Here is a 24,419-nt window from a genome sequence, read left to right on the forward strand (position 1 = left end):
AACGCATAAACTAGGGTTTAAGCTTCTGTCACTCTAGCAACCCATCATCTACTTATTACTTCCCAATGCCTTCCTCTAGGCCCAAATAATGGTGAAGTGTCATGTAGTCGACGTTCAGATAACACCACTAGAGGAAAGACAACATACATCGCATCGAAATATCGAACGAATACCAAATTCACATGACTACTTATAGCAAGACTTATCCCATGTCCTCAGGAACAAAAGTAACTACTCACAAAGCATAATTATGTTCATGACCAGAGAGGTATTTAATAGCATTAAGGATCTGAACATATGATCTTCCACCGAGTAATCCAACTAGCATCAACTACAAAGAGTAATAAACACTACTAGCAACCTTAAAAGTACCAATCGGAGTCGCGAGACGGAGATTGGTTACAAGAGATGAAATAGGGTTTGGAGATGAGATGATGCTGATGAAGATGTTGATGGTGATGAGTCCCCTCCGATGAGAGGAGTGTTGGTGATGACGATGGCAGTGATTTCCCCCTCCGGGAGGGAAGTTTCCCCGGTGGCAGGACGGCCCTGCCGGAGCTCTAGATTGTTTCTGCTCAAGTTCCGCCTCGTGGCGGCGGCGATTCCTCCTGAAAGCCTCTTCTTGATTTTTTCTGGGACAAAACCCTCCTTATAGCAGAAGATGGGAGCCGGAGGGGCAACAGGGGGCCCACAAGCCACCCAGGCGCGGCGAGGGGGTAGGTCGCGCCTGGCGGGCTTGTGGCCTCTTGGTGGCTCCCCTCCGCTACTTCTTCCGCCTAGTATTTTTTATAAAATCCAAAATACTCAAAAACGTGGAAAAACATAAACTGGAACTAGGCTCTAGATTAATAGGTTAGTCCCAAAAAAATATAAAATAGCATATTAATGCATATAAAACATCCAAAACAGATAATATAATAGCATGGAACAATCAAAATTTATAAATACGTTGGAGACGTATCAAGGATCCCCAAGCTTAAATCATGATCGTCCTCGAGTAGGTAAATGATAAAAATAGAATTTTTGACATGGAATGCTACCTAACATATTTATCCATGTAATATTCTCTATTGTGGCATGAATATTCAGATCCATAAGATTCAAAACAAAAGTCTAATATTGACATAAAAAATAATACTTCAAGCATACTAATAAGGTAATTGCTTCATTTCTAAATAACATGGTCTTAGAAAGTTATTCCTACAAAATTGTATGGTCTCGCTATGCTCTATCTTCACCACACAAAGTATCTAAATCGTGCACAACCCCGATGAAAATCAAACAATTGTGTCACACTTTTTATGTTCTCAAACATTTTCAACTCTCACGCAATACATGAGCATGATCCATGGATATAGCACTATAGGTGAAATAAAGTGTGGTGGATGTTGCAAAAAAAGGAAGAAGATAGTCTCATATCAACTAGGCATATTAACGGGCTATGGAGATGCCCATCAATAGATATTAATGTGAGTGGGTAGGGATAGCCATGCAATAAATGCACTAGAGCTATAAATGTAGGAAAGCACAAAAAGAAAACTAAGTGGTTGTGCAAAAGATGTAATCCCACTAGTTATATGAAAGTGATAAAATAGGAGACTCTCTATGAAGAACATGGTGCTACTTTGAAGCACAAGTGTGGAAAGAGATAGAAGCAGTGTCCCTTCTCTCTTTCTCTCATATTTTTTTTCTTTTTTTGGTGGGCTTCTTTGGCCTCTTTTATTTTTTTATGGGCTTCGCTGGCCTCTTTTATTTTTTTGTAAAGTCCAGAGGCTCATCCCAACTTGTGAGGGAATCATAGCTTCCATCATCCTTTTATCACACGGGAAAATGCTCTAATAATGCAAAATCATCACACTTTTATTTACTTACAACTCGATATCGCGAACAAAGTATGACTCTATAAGCAATATGGAAGTGGTGGTGCGTGTCATAAAAACGGGATGGTGGTGTTGCATGGAAATATATCTCGGAATGGCTATGAAAATGTCATAATAGGTAGATATGGTGGCTGTTTTGAGGAAGCTGGGTTTAATGTACCAGTGAGAGTTCCGAAGTACTAGAGAGGCTAGCAAAGGTGGAAGGGTGAGAGTGTGTATAATCCATGAACTCAACATTAGTCATAAAGTACTCACATACTTATTGCAAAAGCCTATTAGTCATCGAAGCAAAGTATTAGACGCATGCTCCTCGGGGAAGGGTTGGTAGGAGTTAACCATCGCACGATGCCGACCTCCACACAAAGGTTGACAATCATTAAACAAATCATGCTCCGACTTCATCACATAACGGTTCACCATACGTGCATGCTACGGGAATCACAAGCTTTAACACAAGTATTTCTTCTAATTCCCAATTACTTACTAGCATGACTCTTATATTACCATCTTCATATCTCAAAACTATATGCAAGGAATCAAACTTCTCATCATATTCAATGCACTTAATATGATTTTTTTATTATATCCCTCTTGAATGCCTATTACATTAGGACTAAATTCATAACCTAAACCAATTAGCATGTTCTTTAAAGAACTCTCAAAATAATATAAGTGAGGTATGAGAGTTTAATAATTTCTATAAAACACAACACCGCCGTGCTCTAAAAGATATAAGTGAAGTATTAGAGAAACATTGCCAAACTCAAAAGATATAAGTTGAAGCAAAAGAGTATTCTAATAAATTCACGATTCAGCGTGTCTCTCTCTCAAAAGATGTGTGCAGCAAAGATGATTGTGGCAAACTAAAAAGTAAAGACTCATATCATACAAGACGCTCCAAGCAAAACACATATCATGTGGTGAATAAAAATATAGTCTCAAGTAAATTTACGGATTGATTGAAGACGAAAGAGGGGATGCCTTCCGAGGCATCCCCAAGCTTAGGCTCTTTGGCATCGGTAGAGACGTGGGAAAAATGTTTGTGAAAAAATATCTCTCGTAATTATTATGTAAATAGAACGATAATTTATGCACCACAGAAATGGTAACTACTTATAAACATCACGATAACTTTGACTCTAGAAAAAATGTTGAAAAACATACTGGGTATGGTTTTTGTAAATAACATGGTCATATACAAACCGCAAACCTGATAACTTAAATACAAACACCATGGTAACTATTGACAAGGGACATAACAAACTAGTTATGAAGTATCTGGATTCCAACGTCTTAAATTGGAAGAAAAGAACATCCTAAGTGGTCGCTAGACGGAGGGTGTCATGTAAGATTGATCGTAATGAGAATATCATAGGTAGTATTATGCATGTTATTAGACAATTTTAATGAGGTAACATAGAATTGAATAAAGAGAGAGTTGAGTGTCATATCATGATACCGTATCATATTAAATCATGTTCTACTATGTGTCATGCATGGAAAAAAATGAACTATTATATAATACTAACATATGATTCTATGCATTGCGGGTGTAGTGTCATACACCAATACCATATGCATGGTACTAGTATATAGGACTTATTTGGTTCATGACTAACGTTACCACAACTAAGAGCATCTCTAGCAGACCCCATAAAAGGGTCGAACCTGTATAATTCCGACGAGTATACAGGTTCGGACAATTTTTCTTTGCCAGAACATACACCGTATCCCGAATCCGGCACGTAAAGTATTTACCGTGGCCCAGAAAAAGACTCTCTCCACCGCTATTTATGCGCTTTCACCGCTCGAATATGGGTCAAACCCTATCTACCTCCGCCGCCGCTCCGTCGTGATTCCTCTCCCACTCCGGCCCAATTTCTCGCCGCCGACGAGCCTAAAAAACCCTAGTGACACATCTCGACCCATGGACGGCTACGAAAATGGTGGGGATGACGCAGAGTGCTGTTGTCACCGCATGCAAGCGGGGGCGCGGAGGTGGCTCAACTATGGGAGCCGGATGCCGTCGGCTTTCGAACGCCGCGAGCTCGACGAGTACGAGCGCAAGCCGACGTCGCGCCTCCTCTGGCTCCTCTGCTGCTGCCTGTTGGGAGCTCGTCCGCGGGCGCCTCGAGCTCGTAGATCACTCCGGTCAAGAGAGAGTTGGAGGAGCTCGGGCCGCTTGTCGTCAAGCTCGAGGCCGACGTAGACCCGCCGCATGGAGGCGTCATCGGCCCTGAAGACTACCTCCCCCGGGCCACGAGGACCACCTCGAGCACGCCATCATGGAGCGCTCGGTGAGGAAGACGGAGGAGGCTGTCGCGCGCATCCGCCGCGAACTCAAGATCAAGGAGATCTTCCTCGAGCAAGGCGTCACGGCGTTCCACGCGCATGAGTCCAAGGAGGCGGCCATGCATGTCATGAAGGCTAAGCAGGCCAAGGTCTGGATCGACCTTGACTCTGACGAGGACTGAGCTCCTCCGGGTCCTCCGCCGCGTCGCCGCCGCCGCACCCGATGTTTTTGGTAGCCTAGGCTCGGGTACGCTGCACGGCCCGCAGATCCCCCCATATGTAGTACTATGACATAATTTGATGAACAACTATCTACGATGTATATGATGATCAACTATGTATGATGAATGTCTTTGCAATTTTCTTTCGTGAATTTTTTTTTCAAATTTTACAGTTTCATATACGGGGTCTGATCTACATCCCATAATTTGCCCCATAAATCTAGTCTGCAGCAAACTGTAAACACATTTTGCGGATAGGCATTATACATGGTCTTTTAGATATGCTCTAAGTTTAGACAATGTGTAGCTGCCATAAAAATGTGACTAAAAAAATGACCACCACAAGTGTGGTAAGATGTGGCAAAAAATTAAACCTATGTTATGTGGACCATGTTCCTAGAGAAGTATGATAAGCCATAAGTATGGCAGTCTAGGGATGAAAATTGAGCGAAAACGGACGGAACCGAGTGCTACTAAATTTGTTTTCATATTTTTTTGCAGAAGCGAAAACAAATACAAACCCCCCGGAAATGAATGTGGAAACAGATACTACCGAAAACAGAGACATAACGAATACCGAGCGGACACGGAAACATAACTACTCCCTCTATCCATATATATATATATAGGGCCTAATGCGTTTTTCGAAGCCAACTTTGACCATATGTTAGAGTAATAATATATGACATGCAAGTTACACAAAGCATATCTTCAAATTCCTACGTGAAAGGAGCTTTCAATAATATAATTTTTCGCATTATACATTTTATATATTATTAATCTTATCAATAGTCAAACGCAATCTCGGAAAATGCATTAGGTCCTTTATATATGTATGGAGGGAGTAGGTATTGTCCGGAAATTTAAAACTCCCCGAGTCATGTAGAAATAAACATAAAACCAAAAATATAATGAAAAGTTCCATTGCTACAAATAATATGATTATGTTGACACCATAGCTTAGTATAGCAGTAGTAGTACTCGACAATTGTCTATAGGACCTAGTTGAGTACGATGTGGTAATTGGGCCTCAAATGACCCATTACGATCATTGTGTGTTGTTTGATAGTTGGGCTACAAAGTAGCCATAGGCCTATACAAAAAATGAAAATTTCATATTCGCGGGAACGGAAAGTTCCATTTTCACCTCTGTTCCACCGGAAAACACTGTTCTATTTTTGTTTCCATTTCTGCATAAAATATTCCATTTCCATTTTGCAAGTTCTCATTTCTGTTTTCATATTTTCTCTCCATTTTCATTTTTCCTCCGGAAAAGTGGAAAGTTTCCACTCCATTTTCATCCCTTTATGGCACAACCAAACACATGCCTAAAATATTATAACACGATTAAGATTAGGCGTGACAACCTTAGGCTATAAACAAATATGCACATAATACTCCCACTACAACTAGTCTAAGAATGCATTTTTTGCTTTTGAATAAGTTGAAACGAATGTAAACACTCATGTATGTAAACAGCACGGCAACAAACCTTTGAAATTTCAGGCTGTTCAACGCATTGTGTTTGATGGCAAGAAAAGGACGTACCAACATCGACTTACGGATCGAGTCGAAGATCCTAGTAAGAGCATCTCCAGTTCGAACATGCAAATCAGATCCCTCAAACGATCACCTACATGACCACTCAATAGTGATAGGACGTGTTCGTTTTGAACTCTTACTTTTTTATCCTCCTAGTCGTACCTTTTATATTTTTCCTCGTATGTCTGGTCATTTGTACATAATTAATGAAGAAAAAGATAAAAAAAGCAAAACGAATGAATAAAAAAGAAAAAATGTGGTTCAGGGCTGGATCGCGTTCTATACGACGAACTGACTCGACATATTCGAGGCGTTCGTGAACCCTCATATCGTTCTTATATTTAAAATAGATATGCAGAATAATGACCATTTCAAACGTTTAAGATTATAAAAAAGGTTTGGATTATTATTTTATGATCAGCTAATGATAGGACCGGTTGACCGGGCTTTTGATACGGGTGTGAGCGATCCAACTGTAGATGCTGTAAGAGCAAGTACAATAGAGCTGAGTCAGCCGGCTATAAGAAATAAACTAATATATTTTTATTTAGTTAGAGGAAAGAGAAGAAGAGAGAGAAGGTAAGCGAGTTCTTAACTAAGAGTCAGCTCTAGCACGTGCTCTTAGAGCAAGTACAACAAGGTACAGTCAGCAAGCTGTAAGGATTAAAATATCATATTTTTGCTGAGTTGGATGAGAGAGAAGAGGAGAGAGAAGGGAAGCGGACTCTTCGTGAAGAGTCAGCTCTAGCAAGTGCTCCTTGGTGCTTTGTGAGAATGAAAGGTGAGTCATATATGATAAAAGTAGTACTTTTTTATAGCTAACTATTGTATAAGCTAGCTATAAGATGACTTATAGCCAGCAGTTGGCTATACTATTAACCATGCTCTTATGTCTTTTGTGACTATGAAAGATGGACCATATAATAAAAAGTTAGTATATTTTTATAATAAACTATTTTACATTTGACTATAAGATGAGCTATAAATGACATGACGGTATAGCCAGCTGGCTATATTATTGTACTTGCTCTAACAAAGAGATGCTGTAACAAAAATTCTCGGGAAACTTCACACAGCACGTGACAGCACGTGAATGCAAAAGACGGCAGCGGAGCATCGGATTTATTAGTACCGACAAACTTCACATGCTGCCCCTCATCTTGCGTGTCCAAATCCATCTATCGAGTCTATCATCTGCATTGGCAGATGCCCGTCCTTTCTTCAGGCCAACTTTCATTAAGGGAATTCTTCGTACCAACTTTTTTGGAAAGGTGACAAAACCTCTTGTTAATACAGTACATTGCAGTACTACGAGCCAGCCGCGTCGTTCACTCTGAGAGTGAAGACCACACTTTTCGAATATGAAGTAAATCACGCAATCCCGTATTCCTGAAATTTCTTGATGACGCTGTTGATCTGGCCTTGGTAAAAATATGTCGATTCGTCGATTTTGATGGTGAGAGACCCAGCCCGGAGCCTGCCACCACGTCGTCCTAAATGAGGGCTCGTCGGAAAATATAGTACTCCACTGTGACATCTATTTTGTATCGGAGAGAGTAGAACCATGGCGTCACTTAAGAGGGGAGGAAGAACCTTGACTCGAGTGGAGGCCAGTGGCGAGTTGGGCCGTCAGTAGAACCTCGCTGGAGAAGTCTCGCCGGCGTTGCTTGACAAATGAGAGGAAGAAGCTGAGGCCGGCCGCTTCAGAGGGGAGAAAGAAGCTTGACTAGAGTTTTGAGTCAGGACGAGGAAGAAAGCGGGAGAGAAAGAAGACGATAGCATGGAAATCCAACGGTGAGGCCAAATCAAATCGACTCACAGCCTTCTTAATTTATTCATCGCACGGAGCGGGTATAGAAATGGAATCGCAGGTGGCAACTCGGTGCTGCCCCCACCGAAGACCAGGGTTGACACATGACACACACATAGAGCAGGAGAGCACAACACGCACCCACACTGCCTGACCCAACCATATACTACCAACCACTCACACGCGAACAATTTATTCCACTAATAAAGAAAGAAATATCCAAACGCACGCACTGCAGGCCACCCAAATCGCTCCATAATTTTTATCTGTAGCTTCCTTCCGGCAGGCCGGCCGGCCGGCCGGCTTGCGCGTGCATGGCGGTCCGCCGGCGCGCCTACTCGATGCCGTACCTCTTCTTAAGCAGGCCGATGAAGTCGTAGACCTTCTCGGGCGAGTAGAGGCTCTTGGCGACGCTCTCCCGCTCGCCGCACCGCTTGGCCCACGCCGCGATCTTGGGCGCCACCTCCGCCAGGCTGAACTCGCCGTACCTCTCGTAGCTGTGGAACCATGCGGTGAAGGGCGCGAAGGCGGCGTCGACGAACCCGAACTTGTCGCCGCCGAAGAAGGGCTTGTCCCCGAGCGCGCCGTCGAGGGTCTTGAGGATCTCCAGCATCTCGGCGCGCGCCTGCGCCTGCGGCTCTCCCTTGACCTTCCAGAGCCGGGTGCCGCAGTCGTAGACCTTCTTGTCGACGTAGTCGGCCCAGAAGCGGGCCTGCGCGCGCGCGTAGGGGTCGGAGGGGAGGAGGGCCGGGGCGTCCGGGAAGGCGTCGTCGAGGTAGTTGAGGATGATGAGTGACTCGTTGACGGGGCGGCCGTCGTGGAGGAGCACTGGGATCTTCTTGTGGACCGGGTTGGAGCGGAGGAGGCGGTCGCTCTTGCCGGCGATGAGATCCTCCTCCACGTACTCGTAGGGCAGGCCCTTCTCGGCCAGCGCGATGCGGACGCGCTGCCCGAACGGGCTCACCCAGAAGTCCAGCAGCACCAGGCCCTTCTCGCCCGCCATTGTTCTTGGCTGGTTTGGATCTCGTTCGATGTGTGCTTGTGTGTTTGTGTTGTGTGCGCTGTGTGGGGGATGAGTGAGGATGAAGACGAGGTGAGGGTGTGAGGATTTATAGGGGTGCGGGATTGTGTGTTTCCGGAGTAGTCTAGTCTAGTACTCCATACAGTAGTGTACTACGTTTTGACTAGAACTTGGGAGAGAAGATCGAACCGAACGGGTGGTGTAGTGTAGGTAGAGGCTGGAGGATTCTGGGCCTTGGTTCGGCCGGTGTGTGTCACCGCTTGCGTCACGTACGGTGGGCGAGCGCGCAGGGGTTCCGAGCACGCGGGCATGGGCCGGCACGGCACGTCTGTGAGCGGGACGAGTGGCTGGCACAGGAGACCACACGGAGGGCTCCGGCACGGCTGGCGCAGTAGATCGGTATGGTTGATTCGTGGAAAGATGTGATATGTGATGAGTGATGACGACATCAAAAGGAGCTGCTAGCCTAGTACGCCTTGTTGAAGTTATGTAAATACAATGTAGTGTGTAAATTTCACATGTCGAGAAAAGATAACACGGACATAATAGATTAATAATGAATAAAGTCTGAAATAAATCTTGAATTCATATCCCTCGTTAAAATTAAACCTTACCTTTATATCTCTGAAATTTGTACCCTATATTTTTGAATCCCGACCAATGCTAACCCTAACCACGTTTGGCACACCGGCAAATACCGTTCTCGATCAGGATCATAGTATACTTTCATTGGCACCTCGACCCCACCTGTCATTTTCATTTCCCTCTATCTAGTTTTACGCTGACTTAAAGAGAAAAGAAAAATCTTTCTAATAGTGTTTGCTGGGACCCACCTAGTAATAAAAATAAATAAACGGTTAAATAAAAGGAATCTCATTATGCGTGCTTTCTTCATGCTCCAGATCCCTCTCTGATTTACATCAAAACAAAAAATCTCATCCATCAAATCCATGACACACAGGGCGGATCCGTACGCTGCTTTATACTCTTGTGATCATACATCCTTTTTCCCCTTCAGTTAGGCCTTGTAATTCCAATTTTTAAGCTTAAATTCTGAAGGCCTCAAAGGGAGAGACACACTACACACACACAAAACATGGCGCCATTTTGGCTTCGGCTGGCAGAGGATAGAACCCGCTCCTGTCGCCTCCTTGTCCCGCGAGCGCCCTCACCCGTCTGTCCAGGGGGCATCAACATGGCGTATTGCATTGACGTGGCTACATACACGTCTGTATTTTGTAGTCTTGTCGACTTCGTCACCAGCGGCTTCGTTGTTGTGGTGGCCTAGCGTCTCTTCCCGGCTTCCGGGCACTCGTCACTCGAGGCCGACGCCTCGTCGGCTGCGGCGGAGCATGTCGGCGAGCTCTACGACCAGTTCCACGAGGTCATCATGGAGGCATTTGAAAGTTGCGTCCGCGTGCACCATATGGACCTCGCTATTATACAAGGCATGCAGTGACATCTACCATGAGATTGCACACTATGGATCCTCCTTTCTCGCCTCGATTTCATGGCAGATGGCGACGAAGACAGCGGGAGCAGTGGGGGATGGAGAGGGGCATAGATGGGATTCATCCGCGAGGGGAAATTTTCTGGAGTGTATCAGCACGGGAGAGATGAATTAAGATGGATATGACAATCCCGACGCACGGTCAGCGAGAGCGAGGAGTTATTCTGGTGAGGATTGCCTTTTCTGATGCATCAAACTGATGTACAGTGGTATTAGGGTGGAATTTGACCGGGATTAGAAAGGACAGGGTGTGAATTTCAAGGATTCAGATATCAGGGTTTTATTCAGACTGGTCGTATGAGTTCAATGTTTATTTTGGACTTCACTCATTAATAATTAATGTCCTTCACTTAAAAAGTAAATTGATATAAAAAAGGAAATTTGACAATTAATGTATACATATATTGAAATTATTCAACTAAAAATCTGTTAATTTTAATATATACTTGATGCCCTTAAAAAATTCTCGTACAATATTAAGAATGTTGTCTTTAATTTCATTTGCACCATATTTGAGCAAGTATAATAAAAACTTCTTTCTCAACTCATATTCATCATGCACAAGCAATATATTTAGTCTTGAAATGTGTAATGGAGAATACCCGTCTTGCAAACCGGTCAAACCAATTATTTACCATTCCACCAGAGCATAAAACAAAAAACATAATAGCTAGACACACCCCTGCAATTTCCTAAGTTATTATTTTCTTGAATATAGAAATAAAAATGTTTGTATTTTGAATGTTATGATAATGAAACATATAAATTTATTCGTCTATATTCGTTGGAATAACAAGTGAAAATAAATGTTGTCATCTAGATACATTTGAATTCTAGCCGGATCGCTTTATTTCGAGTGCATCATTGAATTCCCTCACTAATCTTGTATGGCCAACTTCGGCCAGGGCTTCTACTTCTTCGACAATGCGATCGCGGTTGCCGTTGGAGATACCCTAACTGCACTAACCAAGAATCTTAGGCGCCTCTATAATCTCTTTTATAGCAAATTAGTGATCAGGGCCCTAGAAAGGCGGGCTTGCACCAAACCAGATAAAGGACTTGTCGGGTTTAGATTTGCGATAACATAGACATGTAGATAATCCCTTTGTTATTCCATGTTCAAGATATTTATGAAGAAATACTATGAGGTTCATATGAAAAATCATCTTATCGAAGAACAATGCCACAAAGAGTGTTAATTCAGTAAATATAACTTACCATGACAGCATAATTCGAGCATTCTTGCTCCTAGTTCTTGTACCCTTATGTATAGATTTGGTAATATCCTTTGCTTTTTTGGTGATAATAACACGGAGAGCAAAAAAGGATCATTCTAGGTAACAAAAGCCCTTTTTACAAATTGTGATCTGGGTCATGAATGTTTAAATAAAATCTGCAAGGCAAGAAGAAGCGACCATTCCTTCCGACCAATTCACCATTCAGTTAAAATTACGCAGATGAAATATATTTTCTAAATCATCCCGTAGTTACAATAGTACACGCATGACTAAAAATTTCATAACAAGTAGATTATTCCGCATCGATTCTCACAAAAAAGGAAAATAAATCATCGTAGATCCCGCGCAACAAGCTTACAAATTTTAAACTTTTGGCTCATTATAAAACTCCTTGAGCTTCCCACTAGTTGTCGACTTCACCGGAATCGAATGGAGATGAGGGACAAAAGGGGAAACTCGTTCGCCGAGTACTGAAATTGATGAGGCCTTATTTATGAGCGCATGGCCGAAAGCACATGAACAACACCTACAACATCTGCATCAAGACGACCTCCCTGGTAGCAGCCTCAAAGTGGCACCTGGCAACGACATTGATGATGTCCCGCAATGTACATCCTAGGAGGGTTGAGCGCCATCAAATCAAGGATTACGATGATGGAGTTTAATATGACGATGACCCTCCCTCTTAAGAGATCATGGAGTTGAGGAAGGATGTCAGCATGGAGGTCAGGAGAGAGGGCGAGGCGAGTCGACGAAGGGCGTTAAGGACCAAAGACACGAACAGGCGGCCTGCATCATCATATCACGCAATCAAATCAAATTGCGATATAATTTTCTAGGACAAACTTGCCTTCCATGAAACGGGGTAGATGGACAGGGAAAAGGAAAGGGTGGCATGCAGTCAAATCATATAGGGACTTTCCTTCCGTGAACCAGACGATGTGGGGAAAACTCAAGGGGAGGGATTGACGATAAGAACGAACAACATACCATGACCTACCATGACCACACACTCACGCTCTAGGAGCAGAGATGATAAAAAATATACTTCCTCCGTCACGGTTTAGAAGGCGTGTTTGAAAAATCCCGGGAACCTAGGTAGTTATCGATTGCTATGAGATGAGCTAAAAAATAGCATCAACAATACTCATGCGTCTAATGAGCTGAGAAATTAACACGACGAATGCATACATAAGTTGTACTAACTAGTATGAGTAATTACGTTGGCACCTTAAACATTGTCTATTGTGGAAACACACGTAAATTTAACTGTGTTTTCTAAACCGTGACGGAGGTAGTATATTATAGGAGTGAAAATATTGGTTGTTACCAAATGCACTTATTTGGGATCCATGTGTTACGAAATTTGGGATCGAAATTGATCGCCATGAAACGTACTTCTTTCCCGTTTGTAACATGTCTAGTTAGAAAAATCTCTACGTTAAGTAGAGTTACTTAATCATAGACATAATTAGTTATATGCCTATTAAGTGCATTAATGTTCTAATTTCCAAATTGATGTTTTGCTCGGTTTCATTATTGTTTTTTGCATCAATGAATCAATTTCCTAATTGATTTGGCATAAGAAAATCCCTACTTAAATAGAGTTAATTAATAGCATGTGTAATTAATTGTTTTCCTATTAATTGCATTGGTGACTTGGTTTTCAACTTGATTTGATGTGAGAAAATCTTTATTGAAATAGACTTAATTAATTGCATGCGTAATGAATTGTTTGCCCATTATTTGCGTTAATAGCTTGATTTTCAAATTGATTCGCTGCTTGGTCTCTTTAGTTTTTTGCATTAATATCTCAATTTCCTAATTGATTCGGCATGAAAAAATCACAACTCAAACATATTTAATTAATTGCATGTGTAATTAATTGTCGACCTATTAATTGCATTATTAACTTGGTTCTTAAATGATCCGTTGCTCATTTTTCATTATATTTGCATTAATGATTGGGTACCGACGACGTACAAACTACTCCTTTAGGAGGCGTGAGATGGAATAATCAAATAGATTGATTGATGTTCTTCATGGAAGGAAATGGTTTCTCGGTTTTTTTTATTATGGACTGACTCGGTTTGGAAAGGCTGTGATTCCCTCGATTACTTTTTTACTATGCATTAAGGAAGGATGGGATCATCGGGTTTGTATGATGGAAGGTGATATCGAGGGGTGGTGGTGGAGCAAACAAAAAGCTGTGGGGCATTCGTTGATTAGGTGGAGCGAACCAAAACCAACGACAACCTATGGACTCAGTCTTTAGGAGTAGTGATTTGCATTAATGGTTGGGTACCAACGACGTAAAAACTGCTCCTTTAGGAGGTGTGACATGGAAAAACCAAACACTTTATTGATGTTCTTTATGGAAGGAAATGATTCCTCGATTGCTTTTTGTTGTGGACTGACTCGGTTTGGAAAGGCTCTGATTCCCTCCATTACTTTTTATTGTGCATTAAGGAAGGGTGGGATCATCAGGTTTGTATCATGGAAGGTGATATCGAGGGGTGGGGGTGGAGTGAAAAAAAACCGTGAGGCCTTCGTTGGTTGGGTGGAGCGAACTAAAATCTACAACAACCTACGGACTCCTATGGACTCAGTCTTTAGGAGTAGAGATTGTGCATTAAGGAAGGGTGGGATCATCAGGTTTGTATCATGGAAGGTGATATCGAGGGGTGGGGGTGGAGTGAAAAAAAACCGTGAGGCCTTCGTTGGTTGGGTGGAGCGAACTAAAATCTACAACAACCTACGGACTCCTACGAACTCAGTCTTTAGGAGTAGAGATAGCAGGATTGCATTTGATTTTGTGGGGAACTAATTATTTTTTGATTTGATAACAAGGTTCGGAATTGCCAATATTTGCCAAGATCGAAGAAGTTGCCAAAAGTTGGCAATTTTTTCACACATAGGTCCGAACTACTCCCTCCGGATCAAACTACATACTCCCTCCTTTCGAGTTTAAAGTGCTCATCTTAAAAAGTTCATATTTTCATTATATTTAGTTCATTTTGAGTCCAATTAATTTTAAATGCTTTAAGTTTCATGCCACATTTATTCATAGAGATAAGACAAAATGAATTAGTGGTCCATGTATTTCTGCATGCATCATTGCAAGTATAATGAGAGAAAGGGTGCTACACTTATTACTCTGGAACCGAATATGTGAAAAATATTTCATTAGCCAGTTAAAACTAGTTCATTCACCCGCAATCCATTTGGATTGATGAGATTATAGATTTGAGCCCTATAAACCGAAAGAGAGCGAGTAGCGTCTGAATCCGTCTTATATTTTCATAAAGAGTTGGTAGTTGTAGTTGGTAGCCAATGAGTTAATAGCTAATTTTTGAGGACCACAATATTGGGCGATCAAACACTAGGGGAGTTCCTTTGCCGATTTGTTCGCCAATACCTCCTCTTTACTTCTTTAGCCCAACTCCATCCATCGTTTACCCATGTTCATTTGAGTTTAAATAGACAGAAGGATGGCTCTAAGCAGCAACTCATTCTCATTTGTTATCTATTTTGCATCCATTCAGACCCATTTTGTTCCAAATTTGATCCTGATTTAGGTCTAAATCAAAGACAAAACGGATACCTCTCCTCAGTTTTTTATCCGCCTGTGTTCACCGCTGGCCCACATGGCAGCCAAATATCGCCTCCTCCACTAAGTTGACGGCATCGGGGACAAGTCGAACAGCAGCACCAGCGACGTCGCGACGGCAGCAGCAGTGCATCGCGACGCCACGCCCGAGAGGAGCAGTTGGTGGATCTTGTCGCCCTCCCTAGATATGATGCCCCATTCATAATCGCGCACTAATCAAAACGTATCATGCATGATCACGAATGGCAATTCTACGTTAATATCAAAACACAACTCTATGGCATAAATTGGAACGTAAATCTTTATGTTACGAACCAAGGTCCGGAAGATCCATAATACAAGAGTAAAGATAGAAAGTTAATTGTGGGTACACACAAGTTAAACAAGTTTTGCCATAATAAGGCTGAGCATAACAACACTAGTAGACCGAAAAGGCGCAATCCTACTCCTTGGGACCTCCGAACTACTCATCGACGTCGAACTCCACGTAGTAGACATCCTCCGAATTACTTGTATCCATGGTGCTACGGACTATTGTGGGAACCTGATTGAATGAAAAGAACATCAAAGCAACAATGAGTATTCTTCCAAAGTTCTCACAATACTTACATCATATCCATACTAGATATGCATTGATATAAAAGGAATGAGGCTATATCTTAGAACTAAAGTGAGAGGCTATATCTTAGAATTAATTTCAGAATAAGGGAGAGAAACCGATAACCTCCAAGTGTAGGGGATCGTTTGTACCTTTTTTCAGTAAGTAAGAGTGTCGAACCCAACGAGGAGGAGAGTGTTGGCGGTGACGGCGGCGAAGTTGTTGGTGTAGATCATCGTTGCGAAGGTTACCCCGATGGCACTCACGCGGCACCGGGGAAGAGGGGGAGAGAGCCCCCTCATTCTTCCTCTTTCTTGGTCTCCCCCTAGGTGGGAGGAGAGTTTCTCCTCTGGTCCATGGTCGTCATGGCTCCCGGAGGGCAAGAGGCGCTACGAGACAGGATCTCTCTCTCTGTTTCTCTCTTGTCACTTCTATTTTCCGGCCTTCACAATTTCTTAAATATCTGGTGATCCGTAACTCCGATCGGACTAAAATTTTCAGGGGATTTTTATCGGAAAATTATCTTTCTTGTGGCAAAGAAGGGCCCCAACCGACTTAAGGCGAGGCACGAGCTAAGAGGGTGCGGCCACCCCCTGGCTCGTGCCTCCCTCGGACATTGTGTTGTGTTGTTTCTTCTTCCCAAAATTCACATATATTCCAAAAATCTCTGAATTTTTTATCGCGTTTGTACTTTGTTTGATATGGAATTTATGCAAAACAAAAAACAGGAACTAGCACTAGGCACTCGATAAGTAAGTTAGTCCCAAAAATAATATAAAATGTTGCCAAAAGTATATGAAAGTTGTAGAATATTGGAATGAAACAATCAAAAATTACAGATACGACAGAGACTTATCAGCATCCACTACAGGAATTAGCTTCTTTGTCGTGTGCCATCAGAGACGGCAAAGAGTAATACACAGACGGCAAAGAAAACTCATGTCGACAAAAAAATTCCGTCAGCCTATGACAGCATTGTAGCTTCTTTGCCGTCTGCCTCACCGAAGCGGACGACAAAGAGCTTTGTCGTCAGCTTTTCATAAGAGCAGTCGACAAAGATGTCGAGACGACAGCCGACAGGCGTTGCCTCCGTTAGGGGCTAACGGAGGCTCTGTCGTCTGCCTCGCCCTCTTCTTTGCCGTCTGCCTCCACCTCCACTCTTTGCCGTCTGCCTCCACCTCCTCCCCCCTCCACTCTTTGCCGTCTGCCTACCCCTCCTTCCCCTCCTCTGTGCCCTCTTCTTTGTCGTCTGCCCCCCCAGGAAGCAGACGACAAAGAGACTATATGGCCAGCTGCTGCTGCCTAGGTTGCACAACTGGGCGCCACGTGGCACCTTTATCGTTAGCTGCCTGATGGCAAAGGCCTTTGCCATCAACTGGCAGACGACAAAGAGCCTATATTGTCACATTTTTGTTTATTTTTTCTATTTCACATCACATATATATATAATTCATAGCACATATATGAGAAATAGATCACAACACATATATGATATACATATAAAGCTCATCAATGCCATTTGTTCATCAACGTACATCACATATATCAGAAGAACCAACACATACAAAGTTTTATCCATATATACATACATATAGTTGCACATATATTGTTCATCCATATATACATATACATATAGTTCCACATTGTTCATCAACTCAAATAAAAACGGAAACTAAAGCACTCCAATGCCAGCTTCCATGCATGTAGTACATCCAATCTGCGAAATGGGAATAAGAAAGTCAGAACAATAAGAACAACAACATATATATGACAAATAAGCTAAATTGAATAAAAAAGAGAAGAAGCAAGAAGAGAAGAAGGAGAAGAAAAAACAAGAATAAGGAGGAGTAGGAGGAGGAGGATGAGGAGAAGGAGAAGGAGAAGGAGGAGGAGAATAGGAGAAGAAGAAGGAGAAGAAGAGGAGAAGAAGGAGGGAAGAAGAAGGAGAATAAGAAGGGCTCCTTCTCCTCCTTCTCCTTCTTCTCTTCTTCTTATCCTCCTCCTTCTTCTCCTTCTCCTTCTCTTCTCTTTATCTTCTTCTCTTTGTTCTACCTTTTCATTTCTCCTCTTCTCCTCTTCTTGGAGCTAAATTAGCTAACTATGTCTTTTTGGAGCTAAATGGGCTAATTATGTCATTATAGAGGAAAACAAGCTAAGTATATAATATTAATGAGCTAACCAAGGTTCTTATGCCATTTTGAGCTTATAATGTCTTTTTGGAGCTAAATGGGCTAATTATGTCATTGTTGGGGAAATTAAGGCAAGGAGAATATGAAAGAGGAGAAGAAAGAGGAGGAGGAGAAGAAGAAGAAGAAATAAAGAATAAGGAGGAGGAGGAGGAGAAGGACTAGAAGGTCCTTGGCCTTCTCCTCCTTCTCCTCCTCACCTTCCTCCTCCTTCTCCTTCTTCTCTTCTTCTTCTCCTCCTCCTTCTTCTCCTTCTCCTTCTCTTCTCTTTCTCTTCTTCTTTTTGTTCTTCCTTTTCATTTCTCCTCTTCTCCTCTTCTTGGAGCTCAATTAGCTAACTATGTCTTTTTGGAGCTAAATGGTCTAATTATCCCATTTTAGAGGAAAACAAGCTAAATATATAATATTAATGAGCTAACCAAGGTTCTTATGCCATTTTGAGCTTATACTGTCTTTGTGGAGCTAAATGGGCTAATTATGTCATTGTTGGGGAAATTAAGGCAAGGAGAATATGAAAGAGGAGAAGAAAGAGGAGGAGGAGGAGAAGAAGAAGAAATAAAGAATAAGGAGGAGAAGGAGGAGTAGGAGGAGAAGGACTAGAAGGTCCTTGGCCTTCTCCTTCTCCTCCTCCTCCTCCTCCTCCTCCTTCTCCTTCTTCTCTTCTTCTTCTTCTTCTTCTTCTTCTTTCTTTTCATTTTTCCTATTTCTTCTCCTCTTCTCCTCTTCTTGGAGCTAAATTAGCTCACTATGTCTTTTTGGAGCTATATGGGCTAATTATCCCATTTTAGAGGAAAACAAGCTAAGTATATAATATTAATGAGCTAACCAAGGTTCTTATGCCATTTTGAGCTTATAATGTCTTTTTTGAGCTAAATGGGCTAATTATGTCATTGTTGGGGAAATTAAGGCAAGGAGAATATGAAAGAGGAGAAGAAAGAGGATGAGGAGAAGAAGAATAAGAAATAAAGAAGAAGGAGGAGAAGGAGGAGGAGAAGGACTAGAAGGTCCTTGGCCTTCTCCACCTTCTCCTCCTCCTCCTCCTCCTCCTTCTCCTTCTTCTCTTCTTCTTCTTCTTCTTCTTCTTTCTTTTCATTTTTCCTATTTCTTCTCCTCTTCTCCTCTTCTTGGAGCTCAATTAGCTAACTATGTCTTTTTTGAGCTATATGGGCTAATTATCCCATTTTAGAGGAAAACAAGCTAAGTATATAATATTAATGAGCTAACCAAGGTTCTTATGCCATTTTGAGGTTATTATGGCATTTTGGAGCTAAATGGGCTAATTATGTCATTGTTGGGGAAATTAAGGCAAGGAGAATATGAAAGAGGAGAAGAGAAACTTATCGTAGTGGTCATCAAGGAGGAGAAACACCTGGAGAAGGGTCATGCGATGACGCTCGGGAGTTATTCTTGAGAAAAGATATTTTGTAGTGTCTCAGTTAGCATGATGACACTCAATTATTAATACTAGTTTATAATGAAACTCACCGTTCCAATCAAAGAGAAGACGGGCATCGGCGGAGGGACTTGACCGCTCTTATCGCATAGACCCTGAAGAGTGGGTCGTATTAGTTAGTAATGAAACAGACATTACACACATGATTTGGCTAATGTGAAAAAAAAACTTACCACAAAAAGCTCATACAGGGCCCGTTGACTCGCCTCATTCCGGGCCTTCTCCTCCTCAATCAATCGTGCCGTGGTCTGGTCCCTCTCATCAAGAGCAGCCTGAAGAGCATTCTCGCTTGCTAATCTCTCTTTCTCAAGAGCAGCCTGGTTTGCCGCTCTCTCTTTCTGAAGAGCAGCCTGAAACACCATTCCTCGTTACAAGAGTAATGATATATGGTGACACACATAATGAAATGGATGAAAGTTTTCTTAATCCGTACAACTAACCTCGATGGCAAGATCGACTGGTCGTGGACGATGCGTTATCTCAGGACAGCTGCTCGACTGGCGCGACTTGATCTCCGGGAGAGTGAGTGGACAACGTATTATCCCATCTCCAATGGCTATCGAGCCATGGGGCCTCCTGCCACCAGATATCATCACCAGCTCTGGATCCAAAGGTTCCTGGCTCGGGTTAAAGTCATACCCTTTTGTAGCCTTCCCCGTGTCCCTGTATGTCATGAGCTTGTGGTGGGATGATATGTTGGTGAAGTTATTTGGATCATCCATCAATGCCATTGTTGGTGAAGTAATTCGCCTTCTTGTACGAGGCAGTATGGGCCATGCCATAAAGGTCGTACAAGTGTGGCATCTCCGTCTTATTGTGATGCGCATAAAAGAGAGGAACAAAATATTAGCATGAAGAATGAATTGCATGAATCATGAAGCAAATCACATACCCAGTTTCGTCCGAAATGAAGTAAGTTGGCGATGCCTTGATGGTGTGGTACACCAACCATTTGGCTACGCCGATCCTTCGCATTGTCATGGACGGCTCGCCAGCTGCCTGTGCACCACTCATCAACCAACGCCTCCCAACAATCCATCTTATCCGCACACCATCTCGGGGGCATCTGTAAGTTATTAGAAAGATTTTTGAGCGCTACGCCTGTGAATGAAATCAAGAAAACTACGTAGAAGGACTTAAGAATAGGTAATTACCTTCATGTATTGCTCCTTCTTCAGAAACTTTCCGTGGCAATCCTTCTTCTGCTTCTTAATACCACGCGTGGCGTAGTAGTCTCGAATAGCCTGCGGCCGAGCCTCGTGGCGTAAGTTCTGTAGTAACCGCCTACACTCGGCCTCAAGAACCTTGGCCGCCTCCTCCTCATATCCATCCTCACACCTATAGAAGGTCTGCAATCAAACGTGAAAACACCGATTAGTACAATAATTAGCTACATTGTTAATTTTAGATTGTGTAAAAGGATAATTTACCCAAAAGCTCTTGATCACCATCTCGGCTCTCGTGTGGCACAAGACACCATCTATAATCTCCTCCGGCGGGGCCTGCGCAGCCTGGTAGTGCTCCCAGGAAAATCCTAGTGTAGGAACCTGACCCTCACCAGGCAACGTGACAAACCCCGGGAAATTTGTCCGGCAAAGCACACCAAGGACGGAGTTCAGATTGCGGACTCCACGAGGGTGTGCCCATCCCCTTCAGTATGATAAGGTCAACGCATTAGATATTTGAACAAACTTGAAGGCAAAAGCTAAAAAAAGAGTAAATGTACTTACCTATCTCCTACAAGTTTAATCACCGGCCTATGCTCGCGGGTAGCCGGCACGACCGGGAGACGTGTACTACCATGCTTGTACACGGTGGCCCCGTCCACCTGCACATCGCCCTCACTATCCGTAAACTCATCCCCGCCCCCTGAGCCACCCGGACCCTCGGTCCAATCCGGCAACTCGGTCCGATCCGGGCCTCTCCACATCGGGTGAAGCCTCAAGAACCATAGTCTCGTGGGCCGAATGCACCTCGACCCGAGGCTGATCCTGGATCGGAGTCTCATGGGACGAATGCCCTTCAACACCAGGCTCCGGGACCGGAGTCCCCGTAGCCTCCTCCGCAAACGGGTCGACCATACTAGTCCTATGCTCGGGTGAATGAGCTAGTGGTGGTGGCGAGCATGGCTCAACAGTCCTCCTGGATCTTCCGCGGCCACCACCTCTCCCTGTACCCTTCCCCTTCTTCCCTACCCGACCAGCACCTCTCCCAGTGGGCAATGCCGCTGATGAAGAAGAACCCACGGGTGGTGTCGACAGACTGTCTGCCAAGGCTCTACGGAGAGATAGGGGTGGAACGAAAGTACCACCACTCGTGCGGGGGCGGCTCGGAAGAACCCGTCGAGCGATCTGGACGAGCGCCCACCATCTTTCAACACCTGGTGATTGCCATGATAAAGATTAAAAGAAATTAGTACAACATAAAAAATTGAATAACTGACATGAATAATAATATGTACATGAATAATAAAGATTAAAATATATATAATTTAAGTTGTGAATCTTACAAACTAATAATCATCATCAATAAATGCATCATCATCATCACTATCACGCATGTCTTCATGAATGACGTGCTCGTCGGGTTCAACGGCGTGAAGTTGTGAAAGGCCTTTCTTTAATCGTTGAAGCATTGATAGGTCATCTGCATCATTAACCTCTACGAGTTCCAGGTCTTCTGGTTCCAGCTCAGGGGTGGAGTTGGATTCATTGTCGCTGTCTACTTCCATGTTCTTGGGTGAAGCACGGCGGTTCTTGAAACGTTTCTTGGAAAGACGTGTTTCTTGGAAGAATTCTCCATCATATGTGTCTGGGTTAATGTGAGGTTCATAATCCTGTTCATTTGGGAGAGGTGGTCTGACATGTGGCGGCACTTCATAAACAACATACCAACCTTCCAGATTCTTATCCGTTTGGCATGCCCACGGTAGATAGAAAACTTGGGTCGCCTGTTGAGCCGTAATATAGACATCGGGAACATCTAAATGGGTGTTTGGATTGATTTCGACTAGTCCTATATGTTCATGAGTCCTTCTAGTCTCCTTCGGCTGGAACCAATAACATTTGAAGACTACGACGTTCGGTGGGTTTTCACCATAGAATTGAAGTTCATAAATTGCTTCAACTCTTCCATAATACTCGATAACACCTTCGCCGATAGCAGAGACACCACAATTTGTAGATTTCCGGTCGGGCATAGATAGCTCTTTGCCAAAGGTATGAAAGAGATACCCGTTGATGTTGTATTTCTCAAATGAACGGACCTTATAGTCAAAACCATTAGCGACTTGTCTCAATTCGGCGTCCATAGAATCTGAATTAGCCTACAAGTTTAATACGAAACGATTGTTGCATTAGTTGCAAGTTAGACCAAGAAATGAAATGGTCCATTATTGATAATTATCGTTTGTTTGAACCAAGAGATGAAACTGGGATAGCCGCCTCCTGTCTTTGACAGAAGCTCATACTCTTCGACGGAATCATTTTCGATCACCGATCCATCCGAGAATTTGGCGACGTAACGGCTGTTTGAAATATCCGGGAATAAGAGAAGTTCAAAGGAATTAGAAGTTATGGGAAAATGTGTCGAGAACTCACTCAATGTACGGCCGCACTTCTGTTAGGTTGTTGAAGATATACAACGAAATGTTCCGCCATTCTTCAACATCCAACGTTATTGGTTTCGAAGCACCGGTTGGTGCGATCTTCCCTTTGAATAGGCTGAGGCTGAACCCTTTTTTAGGGTCTGCATCATTGTGTCGAGGCTTCGGATTATGCAAATGATGATTTTTGGCTTCGTAGTGTGCTGTCACAAAGTTTTCCACCTCCTCAGTAATGAATGCCTCAGCCATCGATGCTTCAATTCTACGCTTATTTTTACATTTAGCTCGAAGGGTTTTCTGTACCCTCTCAGTTGCATAGCACCAACGATCTTGCACGGGCCCACCCAATCTTGCCTCGGTCGGTAGATGTAAAATCAAATGCTGCATTGGATTAAAGAAGCCCGGTGGAAAGATCTTCTCTAACTTGCACAACAACTCCGGTGCAAACTCCTCCATGTCTTCTACCACGCCAGGCGACAATTCTTTCGCACAAAGAACACGGAAGAAATAGCTCAGCTCCGCCAGTACTAGCCATTCATCCTCAGGAATAAAGCCACGTAACATCACCGGCATTACCCGCTCTAGCTATATGTGCCAATCATGACTCTTGAGACCAAAGATTTTTAATTTTTCAAGACTCGCTCCCCTTCTTTAGATTCGCTGCATACCCATCGGGGAACATCAAGTGCATTTTGACCCACAAGATAATTTCCCTCATAGCTCGCCTTCCAAGATTGAACCAGGCCTTTGGCTTCGACCACTTCTGCTTTCCTTTGCCTTCTCGCATGTTTTGTCTCTTGATCGACTCTAGCCTTAGTATTATCCTTTGTCTTCCCATCTATGTCGAATAATGTACCAAAAATAGCCTCTCCGATATTCTTTTCAGTGTGCATCATGTCGATATTGTGTGGAAGAAGGAGGTCTTTGAAGTAAGGCAGATCCCAGAAGCATGGCTTGTCAGTCCAGGCGTGTTTTGAATTATACCCCTTGAAATACCCTGGACGCTCTAGATCAGGCTCGAGGGCGTTTAACTGATCCAGGATCTGTTGGCCTGTCAACGCAGGTGGTGCCAAGTTTTTTACAACTTTACCTTTGGTAAAGTTCTTCTTGTCTTTTCTGAACTGATGGTCAGGATCCAGGAGTTGTCTATGCAAGTCAAAGCAAGAATACTTCCGACCCTCCTGCAACCAACGAAACTGAAGAGCTGCCTTGCATTGGGGGCATGAGAACCTTCCATGCACACATCATCCAGAGAATAGTGCATACGCCGGCAAGTCATGCATAGAGTACATGTATCACACATGCATTTTGAAGTTTTGTTTTCTAGCGGCATCGTATGTCTTGACCCCATTATCCCAAGCTTCTTCCAATTCATCCTTAAGCGGCTGCATGTACACATTCATATTCTTCCCCGGATAATTGGGCCCTGGAATTATCAACGTCATAAATATGTT

At 43.1% G+C, this 24,419-nt stretch overlaps 1 protein-coding gene across 1 annotated transcript; it reads right to left on the reverse strand.

Annotated features, from left to right (window-relative positions):
* Positions 1-7,718: 7,718 nt before the first annotated feature.
* On the reverse strand, positions 7,719-8,931 carry LOC123452577 (probable glutathione S-transferase GSTU1). The gene has a single exon (XM_045129254.1). The coding sequence runs from the start codon at positions 8,746-8,748 to the stop codon at positions 8,080-8,082; it is 669 nt and encodes a 222-aa protein (XP_044985189.1). The 5' UTR covers positions 8,749-8,931; the 3' UTR covers positions 7,719-8,079.
* Between the last annotated feature and the right edge of the window lie 15,488 nt (positions 8,932-24,419).

The sequence above is a fragment of the Hordeum vulgare genome, chromosome 5H (assembly GCF_904849725.1).
Source record: "Hordeum vulgare subsp. vulgare chromosome 5H, MorexV3_pseudomolecules_assembly, whole genome shotgun sequence".
In the NCBI taxonomy this organism is placed as follows: domain Eukaryota; kingdom Viridiplantae; phylum Streptophyta; class Magnoliopsida; order Poales; family Poaceae; genus Hordeum; species Hordeum vulgare.

Coding starts and splice junctions, on each gene's coding strand:
- LOC123452577 (XM_045129254.1), bottom strand. CDS start 8,748: ATGGCGGGCGAGAAGGGCCTGGTGCTGCTGGACTTCTGGGTGAGCCCG.